Source organism: Vombatus ursinus, unplaced genomic scaffold (genome assembly GCF_900497805.2).
Source record: "Vombatus ursinus unplaced genomic scaffold, bare-nosed wombat genome assembly UNPS02010548.1, whole genome shotgun sequence".
Lineage (NCBI taxonomy): Eukaryota > Metazoa > Chordata > Mammalia > Diprotodontia > Vombatidae > Vombatus > Vombatus ursinus.
The window spans coordinates 5060034-5072513 of NW_020950326.1; the positions used below are offsets into that span (position 1 = coordinate 5060034).

The 12480-nt window shown below is 47.4% G+C and overlaps 1 protein-coding gene across 2 annotated transcripts; it reads right to left on the reverse strand.

Annotated features, from left to right (window-relative positions):
- Nucleotides 1-6346: 6346 nt before the first annotated feature.
- EN1 (engrailed homeobox 1) lies at nt 6347-12052 on the reverse strand. 2 transcript variants are annotated; one of them, XM_027854661.1, is made up of 3 exons: nt 11575-12052; nt 11074-11517; nt 6347-6663 (listed from the first exon to the last, which is right to left on the reverse strand). In XM_027854661.1, exons 1-3 carry the CDS (start codon nt 12050-12052, stop codon nt 6347-6349), a joined length of 1239 nt encoding a protein of 412 aa, XP_027710462.1. The 2 variants fall into 2 exon arrangements, with proteins under 2 accessions (XP_027710462.1, XP_027710461.1); XM_027854660.1 differs by having other exon boundaries at nt 11074-12052.
- Nucleotides 12053-12480: the final 428 nt, after the last annotated feature.

Here is a 12480-nt window from a genome sequence, read left to right on the forward strand (position 1 = left end):
AGCAATGCATGTGAGTAACTTTTGTCAGGGTTTCTTGCACTGGCTGGCAATCTCTGTTCGTACAAAGAGACACACTGGCTCCCGGGGGCCTCTCTAGAGAAAAGGCTTAATGTTCTCTTGTCCATTTCCCAGGCTGCTGTGCCCTCAGCTCTTCCTGACCCAGGTGAGACCCAGCTTTGAGTTCGCGTGCAATCTGAGGTCTCGGTGCTTGAGGGAGGTGACGACCCAAGAAGGCAGTCTAAAATGCACTCAGGACCTTAGGCCACTGTGCTCCCAGGATTTCATTGTCTGGACACTCTTGCTCCCAATCTGTCCCAAATTCCCCAGGAATAACCTTTTGCTTCCTATTATTTCTTCATGCAGTGTTTGAGTTCCAGCTTTGATAAACCCAAGCAGGATGGGGACTGAGTTGGAAAGTTCCATCTCTAGATAGGAATAGAGGGTCCAGAACACAATGGTCTCTTTCTTCAAAGAGCAAATTCCTCTTAAGTGTTAATGTGTTGGGTGTGTTCAGACTGCATAGTTGTTGGTACATATATGTGTGTGTGTTCTGTGTGCAAGAATGGGTATTTGATCATGTGTACACACACTGACTAGTTGTGCAAATATGTGGTCTTAATGCATTTAACAAATTTTGTATTTATGCATGTGTATATGCACCTACATGTACATATTGTATATGTATGTTGATGGTATTCGATATTTGTTTTACACTTATGAGTAAATGCATGTTCTGTGTGTTGTGCATACCTGTGATAAAAAGCTAACTCCTAAATCTCTGCATTTTGCATTTTAGAGGGAGGATTTTCACCCCTTTGCAGCAGCCTGAAGTCCAGACTTAAAACCCTCAAGTTACTTCCTTTCCCCAAACTCACAACAGTAGCAGTAGTAAAATATCTAATATTCCTGACCCCAATTCCTCAACAGACTCACAGTGAGGTGGTTTGGGGCCCAGAGGACTGGAAAGTAAGAGACATGGGCTGGACTCTAGAAAGTGTGTGTATGTGTGTGTGTGTGTGTGTGTGTGTTTGTGTGTGTTAGAGCAAAGGAAGTGGAAAAGGGAGAGAGAAAAGATCAAGGTCCCTTTCTTCTTTGATAATTAGGATCTCTGATGAGGGCATAAACTTGCTATCTAATTTGAATCCAGGTCCTCATTTGGATTAGAGTTGCCTACCCTTCCAAAGACCTGGACTGGAGGGACAGCTCCCTGACCTAAGGGAGAAGTGAAAGAGCGAACCAAGATCAGACCTTAGCTTTTGACCTCCATCCCCATTAAGGGGGGTGAAAAATAGCCTGTCACAGGGACCAGACAGCAGAGTAAGGAAGGTCTATGATTGAAAACCAAGAACAACTCACAGACAGAAATAGAGAGAGATGGAGAAATAGTCTCTGACAGAGAGATGCGATGAAGGCAAACAAAGCAAGAGAAAGTAGACTGAAAAATAGTTTGAGTCAGCTCTCCTCTCTTTTTCTCTCTCTTACCTTAGGGATAGACCTCTGGTGCCCTCTCACTAATTGTTATTCATCTGATTGTCCCATCACTCCTCAGGTTCTGGCTGTTACTCTCCAGGTGGAGCAGAGAAGAATTGAGGTATGGAGGGCAAGTGGTCTGAGCTTTCTGCTTTGGAAACATTACCAAAGCCATAGCCACTGGTTGGAAAAGCAAGCTATTGCTCCTATGGTCATTGGAAGAAAGAGCCAAAGGCTTACTTTTGGTCTTTTTGCTAGACACGAACTGTTCTGCGGTCTGTGCTAGGCTGGACTTCGCAGAATTGGACAAAAAACTCTCTTCCTTACATACACACACACAATTCCAGCAACCTGGGAGGGGGGAGAAAGTTGAGTTTCCACTAGAAAACAGAGACCTTTGCCTACAAAGGGACCTTGGATCAATACTGTTTGGACTTAGATAGAAGTCTGTTTCCTCCTGGGCAGAGAGAGATTTAAGTTTATGGTTCAATTCATCTTTAAAAGAAAAAGAAAATGAGGGAAATTTTGATGGTGCTTTCTGATATTTATTTCAGTGCAGCCTCAGACTTTAATTCACATAACAGTTTGCTAAGCCAACCCCATAAATCATAGAAATCAATTCCTTTTATAGTTATTATTACTTTTCCTAAAGGGGGAAACAAGGAAGTAGTCTGATCAGTGAGGAAGGGGTCTAGAGATGGGGACTGGAAATGAAGGTAGAGACAACAAGGAAAGCCTTCCGGCTCCCAGTTTCAGATTAGTCAATTTTCTAGAACAGAAGAAAGACAGCCAGAAACTAAACACAGAGCCAGAGAAGACAAACATAGTCAACACATTGGATTGAATAAAGAGACTTTTGGATTCTGGCCTTGGGATCTACCACTAACATGATGTGTGAGCATAAACACATTTAACCCTCAGTTTCCTGATCTGTGTAATAGAAAGAAAAACAATTTCTCCATCTATCTCTACAGTGGAAGAATGAGAACAAATAAATGGATGGAAAAGCACTTAGAACAATAATACAAAATAGTGACATATTCAATTCATCTTGATTACACAATGAATGATTACTGCTCTCTTTTCTTCCCCTCCCTATCCTCATCTAGGTTGAGGATAGGAGGGATTAATCAGGAGAGAGATCCTGTCTGCTCTACTCTGATCAGAGGGTGAAAAGGAATGGGGCAGTGTGCTTCTCTTACCTCTGATACACACAAACACATATACAAACATACATATACACACATAATATACATACATATATACATACATAAGCACAAACACATACATACATATACACACATACACACACCCCTTGCCTGAGACCTAGCCAAATCTAGTCTCTTTTCATTGGGAAACAAGCAGCAAGAACTTGAAAGGGAACCTAGTGAGAGGAAAAAAAGGAAGACACTGTGAAATAAGTGACCTTCTCTAATTTTCTCCCATATAGACTGATCAGGCTGAAGGAAATTTTAACCTGAGCAATTTTCCACTGATGCCACCCTTTGTCCTCTCTTTTTCCTTGAGTTCTAAAATGAGAAGAGGCCTTAGAGTAAGATGGGAGAGGCAGCTAGGTGGCGCAGTGGATAGAGGACCTGCCCTGAAGTCAGGAGGACCTGAGTTCACATCTGGCCTGAGACACTTGACACTTAACTAGCTGTGTGACCCTAGGCGAGTCACTTAACCCTATTGCCTAACAAAAACAAAACAAACAAAAAAAACCCCACAGTAAGATGGGAGTGGTAAACCTTTTTTGTGTAAGTTGTGCCTAACTCTTGTCCCCTCTCCTTATTCTTACTTAGTTTAACTCTCTAAAATCTATCCCTATCTCCTCCCACCTCTCCCTCTGTCTCCGTCTCTCTGTCTCTCTCCCTTTCTTTCTCACACACACACACACACACACACACACACACACACACACACATTTTTCTGACTTCATCCAAGCTGTGGAAGAGGGAGCTGCTGGATTCTATCTGAATCCCTGCCACCACACCCTCCCCCAACTTGTTATGAATGTTTATTGAAGTGAATTAAACTGAATTAGCACTCCTTGGTAGATTTGTAGTAATGCGGTTGGGTAAATTAGAAAGCTAAGCTCAATCTCCTCAAATTTGGAGGAACCTGGTCAGCCCATAGATTCCACTTCTCATTTGGAAACAGTTATATCAAACAAATGCCAGTAAGCCAGCATAAGCCGCCATTCCTGTGGAGGTGTCTCATCTGAACTATTCCAGGATTTTTATCCTCCTCATTCCATCTGAACTCAAGATTGGAAAGGCTCAGATGGAGGCTGAGAAGAGAAAGGATGAAGTAATTGACTGAAATAATGTTTGCAGCTGATGTGGGAATTTTGATCCTTCCCCTTCATTGCCTTGGAACCCAGATCCTGGGAAATTGATGACAATTTTTGGTTACTGAGATTCTGCAGGACTGGTCCTCACCCAGGTTCAAAAGGGAAAATTGTCTCAACCTAAATGGAAAGAAATCAGAGGGTTGGAAAGCAACCAGTCAACTTAACCTTAGTGGATGCTAATAATCACAGAGTAGGTCAAAGTAGTAATAAAATAAAATGAACCCAAAGAAAGAAATCATTATGACCCACTCTTACAGCACATACTCGAGCCAAAGTGCACACAGACAAACAGACAGACTGACAGACACACACACACACACACACACACACACGCACACACACACGTGAGGGTGGATGAGGTAGAGATGTAGAAGTAAAGAGCAGAGACTAATTTTATGTTTTTGTTTTTTACATTCTCAGAGAAAATACCCCAGCAACAAATAGACACAACCACTCACTGATGGAAGAAACAAGCAATTATTCATGTTTCTCTCTTCCACCACCACCCCCCAAAAAAATTTGCTAGAGACATAAGAAGCAACTTGATGTTATTCGCTGGTTCCTTCTTCTGGGGGATTTGGGGAAAATTGGAAGAGGGGCAATGGAGAGAGCACACTGAGACCTGGTGTGTTCTGGCATGTCTCACATCCCGGTAAGACAAGAATGCTTGTTATGAGTGTGGTTGTTTTTTATTGTTTGGAGTCTTGCTATGTATTTTACTATTAAAATATTATTACAGTTCTGTTATAATAAACTCGCGTCAGAGTCTCCTTAGTTAGGGGCAGTCGAGCAGACACTGACAACCTTAATAGTGCTAACAGTAACACAAGACAGTGGCTGTGAATATCTCAGACTAACGAAGCCTTTCAGTCTAGGTCTCTTGAAGCGAGATAGAGCGCTGATCAGGAGGTTAGGCTGAAACTAGTGATGGGTTCGTTCCTTTCCTCCTACCCTAAGCTACACACGCGCACACACACACACACACAGAGTGGCCAGACTGAATCGCTTTCTCGCAAACGAAAACCTATGTGAATAAAAGCAGTAAAGTCTGCCGAGGGGGTAGAGGGATGGGGGCAGAAAAGGACCATTCTTTACTAAGACGCTGCTAAGCAACCGGCTGCCGGGTAAAGATCATTTTCAGAAGGGATCCCCGTCGCACCCCGCCCCCACCTCCTTGCAGGGAGACCCTCTTCCACCCTCTGGCTTAGAGGAAACACATATTAAAGAGAGAAGGGATTGAGGGAGCTGCGAGCACAGCTTCCCGGGTCGGGTCCACGTGCCAGTCTGGGCAAAGCCCCTGTCGGCCCAACACTGGGCACACCCTCAGAAGAAAAAGTGCTCTGTTACTAGTATTTTCCCCCATCCCTGCTTTTCCTTCCCTTCCGCCCCAATGATGGGCATTTGTTTCCCTGTAAGATCTGAGATCCTTTGAATTTTGCAGCCCCGAGACGGAAGTCCCATTTCTCTAGAGACTGCGTTGGCCTAGAATCGCCCGGTGGCGTATATAACTAGCTTCCCTTTTGCCGCTTACCTCACGCTGGAGTATGAACAGATAGGAAACTAGGTAGTGAAGATTGCTCTGGTCCCACTCTGCCCTCCATCCGCTCTTTCCAGAAACCCCAGTCCGGCGCGAATGGTCAGTCAGATGAAGTCAACCAGCCCAAGCCCGAGTACGGCGGTCAGGCAAAGGCCCCAAAGAGAAGGAGCGACGCGGGCTTGTGAACACAGTGTACACTTTATTTCAGACTACAGGTTTCTGAACATAATAAAATCTTTGGCTTGTAGCGGCGGTTCAGTATCGCAGTCTGTGGGGTCGAAACAGGTCTCAGAAAAAAAGGGGGGAGGGCAGAGGGAAGGAAGAAAGGAAGGAAGAAAAGGAAGAAAGAATGAGGAAGGTGGAAGAGACTAAAGGAGAGACGCAGGCACACACGGGACACACACACACACACACACACACACACACACACACAAAGGAAAGTCCGAGATAGGCAGAGTGAAGAGAGGTGGAGGGGTAGGAGGAGAGGGAGGACCAAGAAGCGACCACATTCAAAAGAAAAACGGAACGCAAACGAAACAAGGGGAAAGGGGAGGAGGGGAGGGATAAAATAATAATAATTATAATAATTATAACAATAATAATAATAAAGGAGATTAATAAAATGTCCAGCAAATAGAGATCGCTACACATATTTTTTTCCTTACCTGAAATTAAATATATACAAGGTCGTAAGCTGTTTGGCTATATAGAGATTTAAGTGTTCGCATTTTCGTCCCTTATACTATTAATAGAGAATAGATCTGATTTCGATAGCACCTGTCCGAGTCTCTCTTTTTAAAAAAAAATTTTCTTTCAACATGACTTGCCGTTCGAAGTCTTCCCCCCCCCCCTTTTGTTTATTATTTTCTTCCCTGGAAAAAAAACCATTTGAGCCAGAGGAGGGGAACGAGGAGAGGGTAGGGATGGGAGGGTGTCGGGAGCCAGCGTGAAGCAGGGGTTGGGGGTGGGGGAGAAGGGGGAAGTGGCTACTCGCTCTCCTCTTTGTCCTGTACCGTGGTTGTGGAATGGTTGTAAAGTCCCTGGGCCATGAGGTGCAGAGCCAGGCCATTCTTAATGCCTGTGGCCTTCTTGATCTTAGCGCGTTTGTTCTGGAACCAGATTTTGATCTGGGACTCGTTGAGGCTGAGCTCCTGGGCCAGGGTCTGCCGGCGTTGCTCGGTAATGTAGCGGTTCGCCTGGAACTCCGCCTTGAGTCTCTGCAGCTGCTCTGCGGTGAATGCCGTCCGCGGCCGCTTGTCTTCCTTCTCATTCTTCTTCTTCTTTAGTTTCCTGGTGCGGGGACCTACATGTGAGGGAGACAGGCCGGGGAGGGGAAGGCAAAGGGGGGGAGAGAGAGAGAAGACAGAGAGAAACAGGGAAAGAGGGAAGAAAATGGGTGGGGGAGAGGAAGGTGGAAAGGCAGCTGTGTGAATTGTATCAGTGAAAGGGGGTGTTCTTGAATCATAGTTCTTGGTTACTAAAGCCCATTCTGTTTCCGAAGTTTCCCCTCCCTCTCATCCATTGCATCCCGACCCCACCCCCAATTCAAGAAGCAGCCTTCCCTGGCCCAAACCAATTGTTCCTTATTACCAACTCTTATCTTCTTTCTGATGAGGAGTAAAGAGTGAGAAAGAAAAAAATGGCCGACAGCTACAGGACCCCCACAATTTCAATCTAGATCAAAGGAGGGGAAGAGGAAGCTTGTAGGATTTCCCCTTCTCGCTAGCACTACCAGTTAAAAGAATGGGGGGAGAGGGGAGAGCCAAAGGCATTCACCTGAGTATAAGATTCGAACTAGCCAGGCCCCAGGCAACCCAGGGACCAAAGAAGCAGTAGATTATCTCACGAAGAAAGGAATTACTAGGACCGAAATCTGGGCCCCCGCCCAGTTTTCTTTCCTTCTGCTCCCTTCTTCCCCCCATGGGAAACCCAAAATCGGCCTGTGGAAGCAGATTCTGCAGGCTGGGACCAGTCATTCCCACCATGACAATGAGGAAGGGGATAAAGAAGCTGGGAGAGGAGGAGCTGACACCCGAGCTGGAAACCCAGACGAGTCATTTTGTGTGTCTCCCTCACCCCCCACTTCACGACCACCCCTTTAACTTCCGAGATCTTAGGTCGCGGTTCCACTGAGGCTGAGAAAATAAATACTAGTAGAAACCACTTCAAACCAATACCCGCTGTCCTTTACCAAGACAGCATCATTATAGCTACCCCTTCCCCCACCTCTGGCCTCCCAATCTAGAGAAACCCACTCCACCCCCGCATCAGAAGAAAAGCAAAGAGATCGAGAAAATTAAGCCCGCGGGGTCAAGGCCTCCTGAGAAGGACGAAGAAATAGACTGTTTTCCCCTGGCCCCCGGCCTTAGTCGTCTTTCTTTCTGCCGCAAGCTTCGCTCTAACCCTGACCGGGTTGGGTTCAAGCGCCCCAGGCCCTCTTCCTTTCAGTTATTTTCTGTGAGACCCCGGGGAATGCCAGACCCTGCCGCGTAAAGAGAGGAAGTTAGATGCCTTCTGTTACAGACAAGTTTCTGCGCCGCCAACTAAAGGGTCTGGGGCCAGACCCGGGAGCTGTGGGAAATAAATTGACTGCAAGGGCACTCTTCACTCAGAACAGCTGGAGGAGCCACGGTTCCGGCTAAGGTTAGTGGGGAACCGATAAACTCGTCATGATCAACAGTGAACCTTTGCAAGCGCCCCCAATCAGCACTCTTATTGCTTTCTCTTCCCAAATCAACTCTCCTTAAATGTTCACGTGTTGGAAAAGGATACCTGCCTCTATCCAGACGATCGCGTTGATGCCAGCCTCTAGCAATTTCGAAATTCATTGACTTTGTATATTTTTATATTTTAAGGCCTCTACTATTTATTTCATGAATTGTAAAAAACAAAAACAAAAACAACCAACAAAAGAAACAAAATGTAACGAAATTAAAAAAAAAAGGAAACACAAGGAAATCGGAATTGGAACTGAAATTTTTAGCCCCTTTGCCATTTTCAAGATAAAGCATCTTCTACACATATTCTTCCCTGGCCGATATTTCTGAACCAAAACGCAAATGAGAGAGGGGCAACAGGAAGGGGGGAAAAGCTTCTACATATAATTCAGGGCTTCATCCCAGAGGCCAAGGACATAGGCATACAGCCAGAACCCATGGATCCCGTGGACCCCAGTTACTATATTCCACAAGCCCGCTGAGTCTTCCGCACACCTAGGTTCCATTGGTCCTCTGACAGTCGGTAGAAGATAGGGAATTAGGATAGAGAACTATGAGGCTACACAATCAGACAGACAGACAGAGATTTTGAGATCACTCAGCTGTCAGTTGGCTTATCCCTCTACCTGATCCATGCTTCAGTACACCTACATTCCCGTCCTATTTTTTTTTTATTGATATTTGATTCTCCAGGATTCTTGCAATAGAGGATGGAAAGGTCAGAAATGGAGATTTTGAGAAGGGTAAACAGTAGAGGCTGAAGTCTCCCGGCCTTTCCTTGTAAGAAGCCAGCTAACCAAATTGTTGCTATTCATAAAAACTGTAAAGCCTTGGAGAGGTACTCCAGTAAGTGTCACCATGTAGAGAAACAGGCCACATTGCTCTGCTTCTGCCAGAAAGGAATATAAACAGGGAATCTTTGAACAAACTCTAGTCTACGATTAGTAGATTGAGTAGGGGTATGAACCCCACATGAACCGCATAACTTTTGATGGTTACAGTCAGGGCCTAGGGAATCTGGAGCCTGGTAGCCAGGCCACTCTTGGGTGTAGGTTGGAGACTGGAGACAAGTGTGACATCTTCCTGTAAGATAGCCCACTCCTCTCATCTGAGAGAAAGAGGATCACAATATCAGAGTGCTAGGTTAAGCTCGAGCCCCTTTGATGGGATCCTGGAGTTCAACCTTCCTAGTTGGAAAGCTTTCTAGGTGATTGCGAATTGATTTTTTTTTTCCGGGTGGAGACCAGACTCCTAATGTCCACTTCCCATTACAAACCAAAAGGCAAGTCTCCATTCCCTCTAGGAAAATCCTGGGATCCAGAAAGTTACAGAGAATACAACTGGGCCCCTAGCGCTAAAACTCCCGATACCAAGGGCAAAGACGCTGACCTAGACAAGGTGGAAGAACCCCAATGAGGAAGAAGAAGGCATTTAATTTATTTCTTTTGGTAATGTGAAGGGAGAGGAGACAATCATAGCCAGAGAGGCCTAGACCCCTGTCTGTATCTGAGACTGGGTTTATGGTGGTGCATGTGTATGGACACACTGAGCACAGGCAATAAAATCGTTTCTCCCCGGCCAGCCCTAGCAGCTGACCTGACAGCTCAATCACTCTATCCATCAGGCGAGTCAATCAAAGCGGCTTTTCGGAGGTTCAGGGAGACGGACGTGTCAATAGCGGGGGGATCGAGATGACTGGGGCTGATAGCGGCCTATCGATTGGCTCTGCAGCCCAAGGAATTCGGGACAGAACTGAAGGGAGAGGTGAAGAGAGAAGAAAACGGAAATGGGGAGCTGGGAGACTCCCGGATACCTTCATGGAGTTCCTAGCTCCGACCGCACGAAATAGTCACCGTCCCTAAACTCTACCTCTTTCCTCAGCCTAGGCTGGGCTTGACTGGGATGAGATTTGGGAACAGGGCAGGTGTGGGTTCCTTCTTCTCTCCCTACTAAGACTGAAAGGGAACTAGGGGGCCAAGGGTTGAGAGACCCAATGTCCAAAAGACACTAAGGAAATAACCTAGGAGCTGCCCAGTGAAGTAGGAGACACACCAATGGAAAGCACGCTAAGGTCGCTGTGCCACCAAAGAAGAAAAAAAGGAGCGTTGGAGGGGGGAGAAAACCTCAAAACAATCAAGAGCCGTAGGTGTTGTGTACTGGTTGAGGTAAAAAGAAAAGGGGCTAACGGGAAAAGAGGGTTTTGAGAGCCGAATTTCTCAGTTTAGCAGTGGAAGCAGCGAGACTCAGAAGCTGGCCTTCGGGCCTGCTCAAGCTTCTCTTTCTTTCGATTTTCTCACTGTCCTATAGATTGTCCCTCTTCATCTCCTCCTAAAAGCTAAGATTCATCTCCTGGACTATCTTAACGCCTACTTTCTCCTACCAGCCCAGGGGGTCCTTGTGATTCCTTTCTGATATTATTCTACTGAAGTCCCTTGTTTCTTTGCCCCACGACAGGGCCTCTCCTTCCCGTACCCGAGAAAAATAATTCTCCTTCTCATTCTCTCCCCCCCCATATCAGTATTGCAGAATACTGGTAGTGTGTATAAATTCTAATGTACACATTTCTAAAATCGCAGCCTATCTTCTTGTCGATATAAAACCGAACTCTCTAGCCTAGGCCTTACCATCTTTATCAAACAAAAGTTCTCAGCCAACCCCAGAAAAAGGAAAAAAAAAGAAATTATTATGAATAATACTTTAAAGCCTTAGGAATTCAATAGCGAATCCTCCCCGGTGCCCAACCCCAACTGTTCCAGAACTTCAGCTGGGCGAGAGACGAAGGCGTCACAGAAAAGGGGGTACAAATAAAATATTTGAGAAGTGGAAGCAAGAAGAACAGAGAAAAGGAATAGCATAGGTTGGGGGAGAACGGGGGAAGGAAAATGCATCATTATTTTGGTTTCTAAGAGCTCTTGGCGGGGGTGGGGGTGGGGAGTGTACACCGGTGACCCTAGAGGGACAGGGGAGTGAGCACTCACTTCAAAGGGTGTACTCACCAGAAGATGGGCGATCTGAATAACGCGTACAGTAGACCCAAGCGGGCCATACTAGCGGTTGCTGCGAGTCAGTTTTAACCACTGGCCCACCGTTGGCCGAGCCCATGAGTAGAATAGCCGGGTTCCCATGTTCCCCGTATTTAGCGCCAGTTGCTCCAGGACTCCCCCCGCTGCCTTCCGAAGGCTTGGAAGCAGCGGCTGCTGCGGCTGCCGCCGCCGCCACAGCCGCCGCCGCGGCAGCAGCCGCAGCAGCCGCCGCCGCTGGGTTGGCTTTGGAAGCGGCGGCGGCCGGGGCCGGCGCAGAACCGTCGGGCGTCACACAGTTCGCATCTGCGGGGCAGAGAAGTGAAGCCGGGTTGGCCGGCCGCGTGCCCAGAGAATTGGCCGGATCTCTACCTGCGGCTGTCTGTCCTCTATCTCGCTCTGCCCGTCCTCCTCCTCCTCCTCCTCCTCCTCCTCCTCCACCACCACCACCAGCACCAGCACCAGTACTACCGCCACCTCCTCCTCCTCCTCCCGCTCCAACTAAGAGCTGATGTTGTTGCTGCTGCTCCTTCTTGCAACCAAAGTCTGGCCTTAGGATGTTGTCTATGAAAAAGTTGGTGGTGCGGTGCTGCTGGGGCGGTGGCGGCGGCGGCGGCGGTGGGGGCGGCTGGTGAGGAGGCGCTGGCATCGGCTGGGGTGGCGGCGGGGGCTGGTGGTGATTGTGGTGGTGGTGGTGGTGGTGGTGGTGGTGGTGATGGTGGTGGGGTAGGGGCTGGAGGCAGGGTGCTGCAGGAGAAGAGGGAGCTTGCTGCGGGGACACTGGCACGCTGTCTCCATCGCTGCCGCTGCTGCTGCTCCCGCTGCTGCTGCTGCTGCTGCTGCTGTTGCTGTTGCTGCTGCTGCTGCTGCCGCTGCTGCCGCTGCTGCCGCTGTGGCTCGCAGTGCCTATGGTGGAGTCGCGCTGACTGTTATGCTCCGGCTGCTGCTCTTCCATACTCAGCCGCCCCGCCGCCCCGGACGCGGCTTCCTTCCCCCTCCCCCCCGCTTCGCTCTCCACCCCACTTTGCCAGTGGCCGGTGGGGGTGCGGGGAGGAAAGAAGGAGAGGAAGGAGGAAAAGGAGAAAAAGAGGAGGAGAAGGAAAAGGAGAAGAAAAAGAAGGGAAAAAAGATCAGGCGTTTGTCTCGAATCTCTCTTTTACCGAGCAGATCTGTTTTCCTCTCTAATTTGCAGATATCCAAAAATGAAGACACTTCGCTATTTCTTTTTGCAACCAGATTCGGTTTTTGTTGTTGTTGATTTTTTTTTTTTAAGGAAGGAAAGCCGCACCAGGAGGAGCAACCCCAAATAAAATATTTTTTCTTAAAGGAAAAAAAAAGTCCTTAAAATCTAGCCATCTTCCTAAGCAATAGTGAGGGGTTTGA

What these genes read in the sequence shown, in the direction of transcription:
- EN1 (XM_027854660.1), bottom strand. Translation starts at nt 12,052, where the DNA reads ATGGAAGAGCAGCAGCCGGAGCATAACAGTCAGCGCGACTCCACCATA. An exon ending in TTCAGATCGCCCATCTTCTG is followed by an intron (nt 6,664 to 11,073) that starts GTGAGTACACCC and finishes CCTCACATGTAG; the next exon opens with GTCCCCGCACCAGGAAACTA.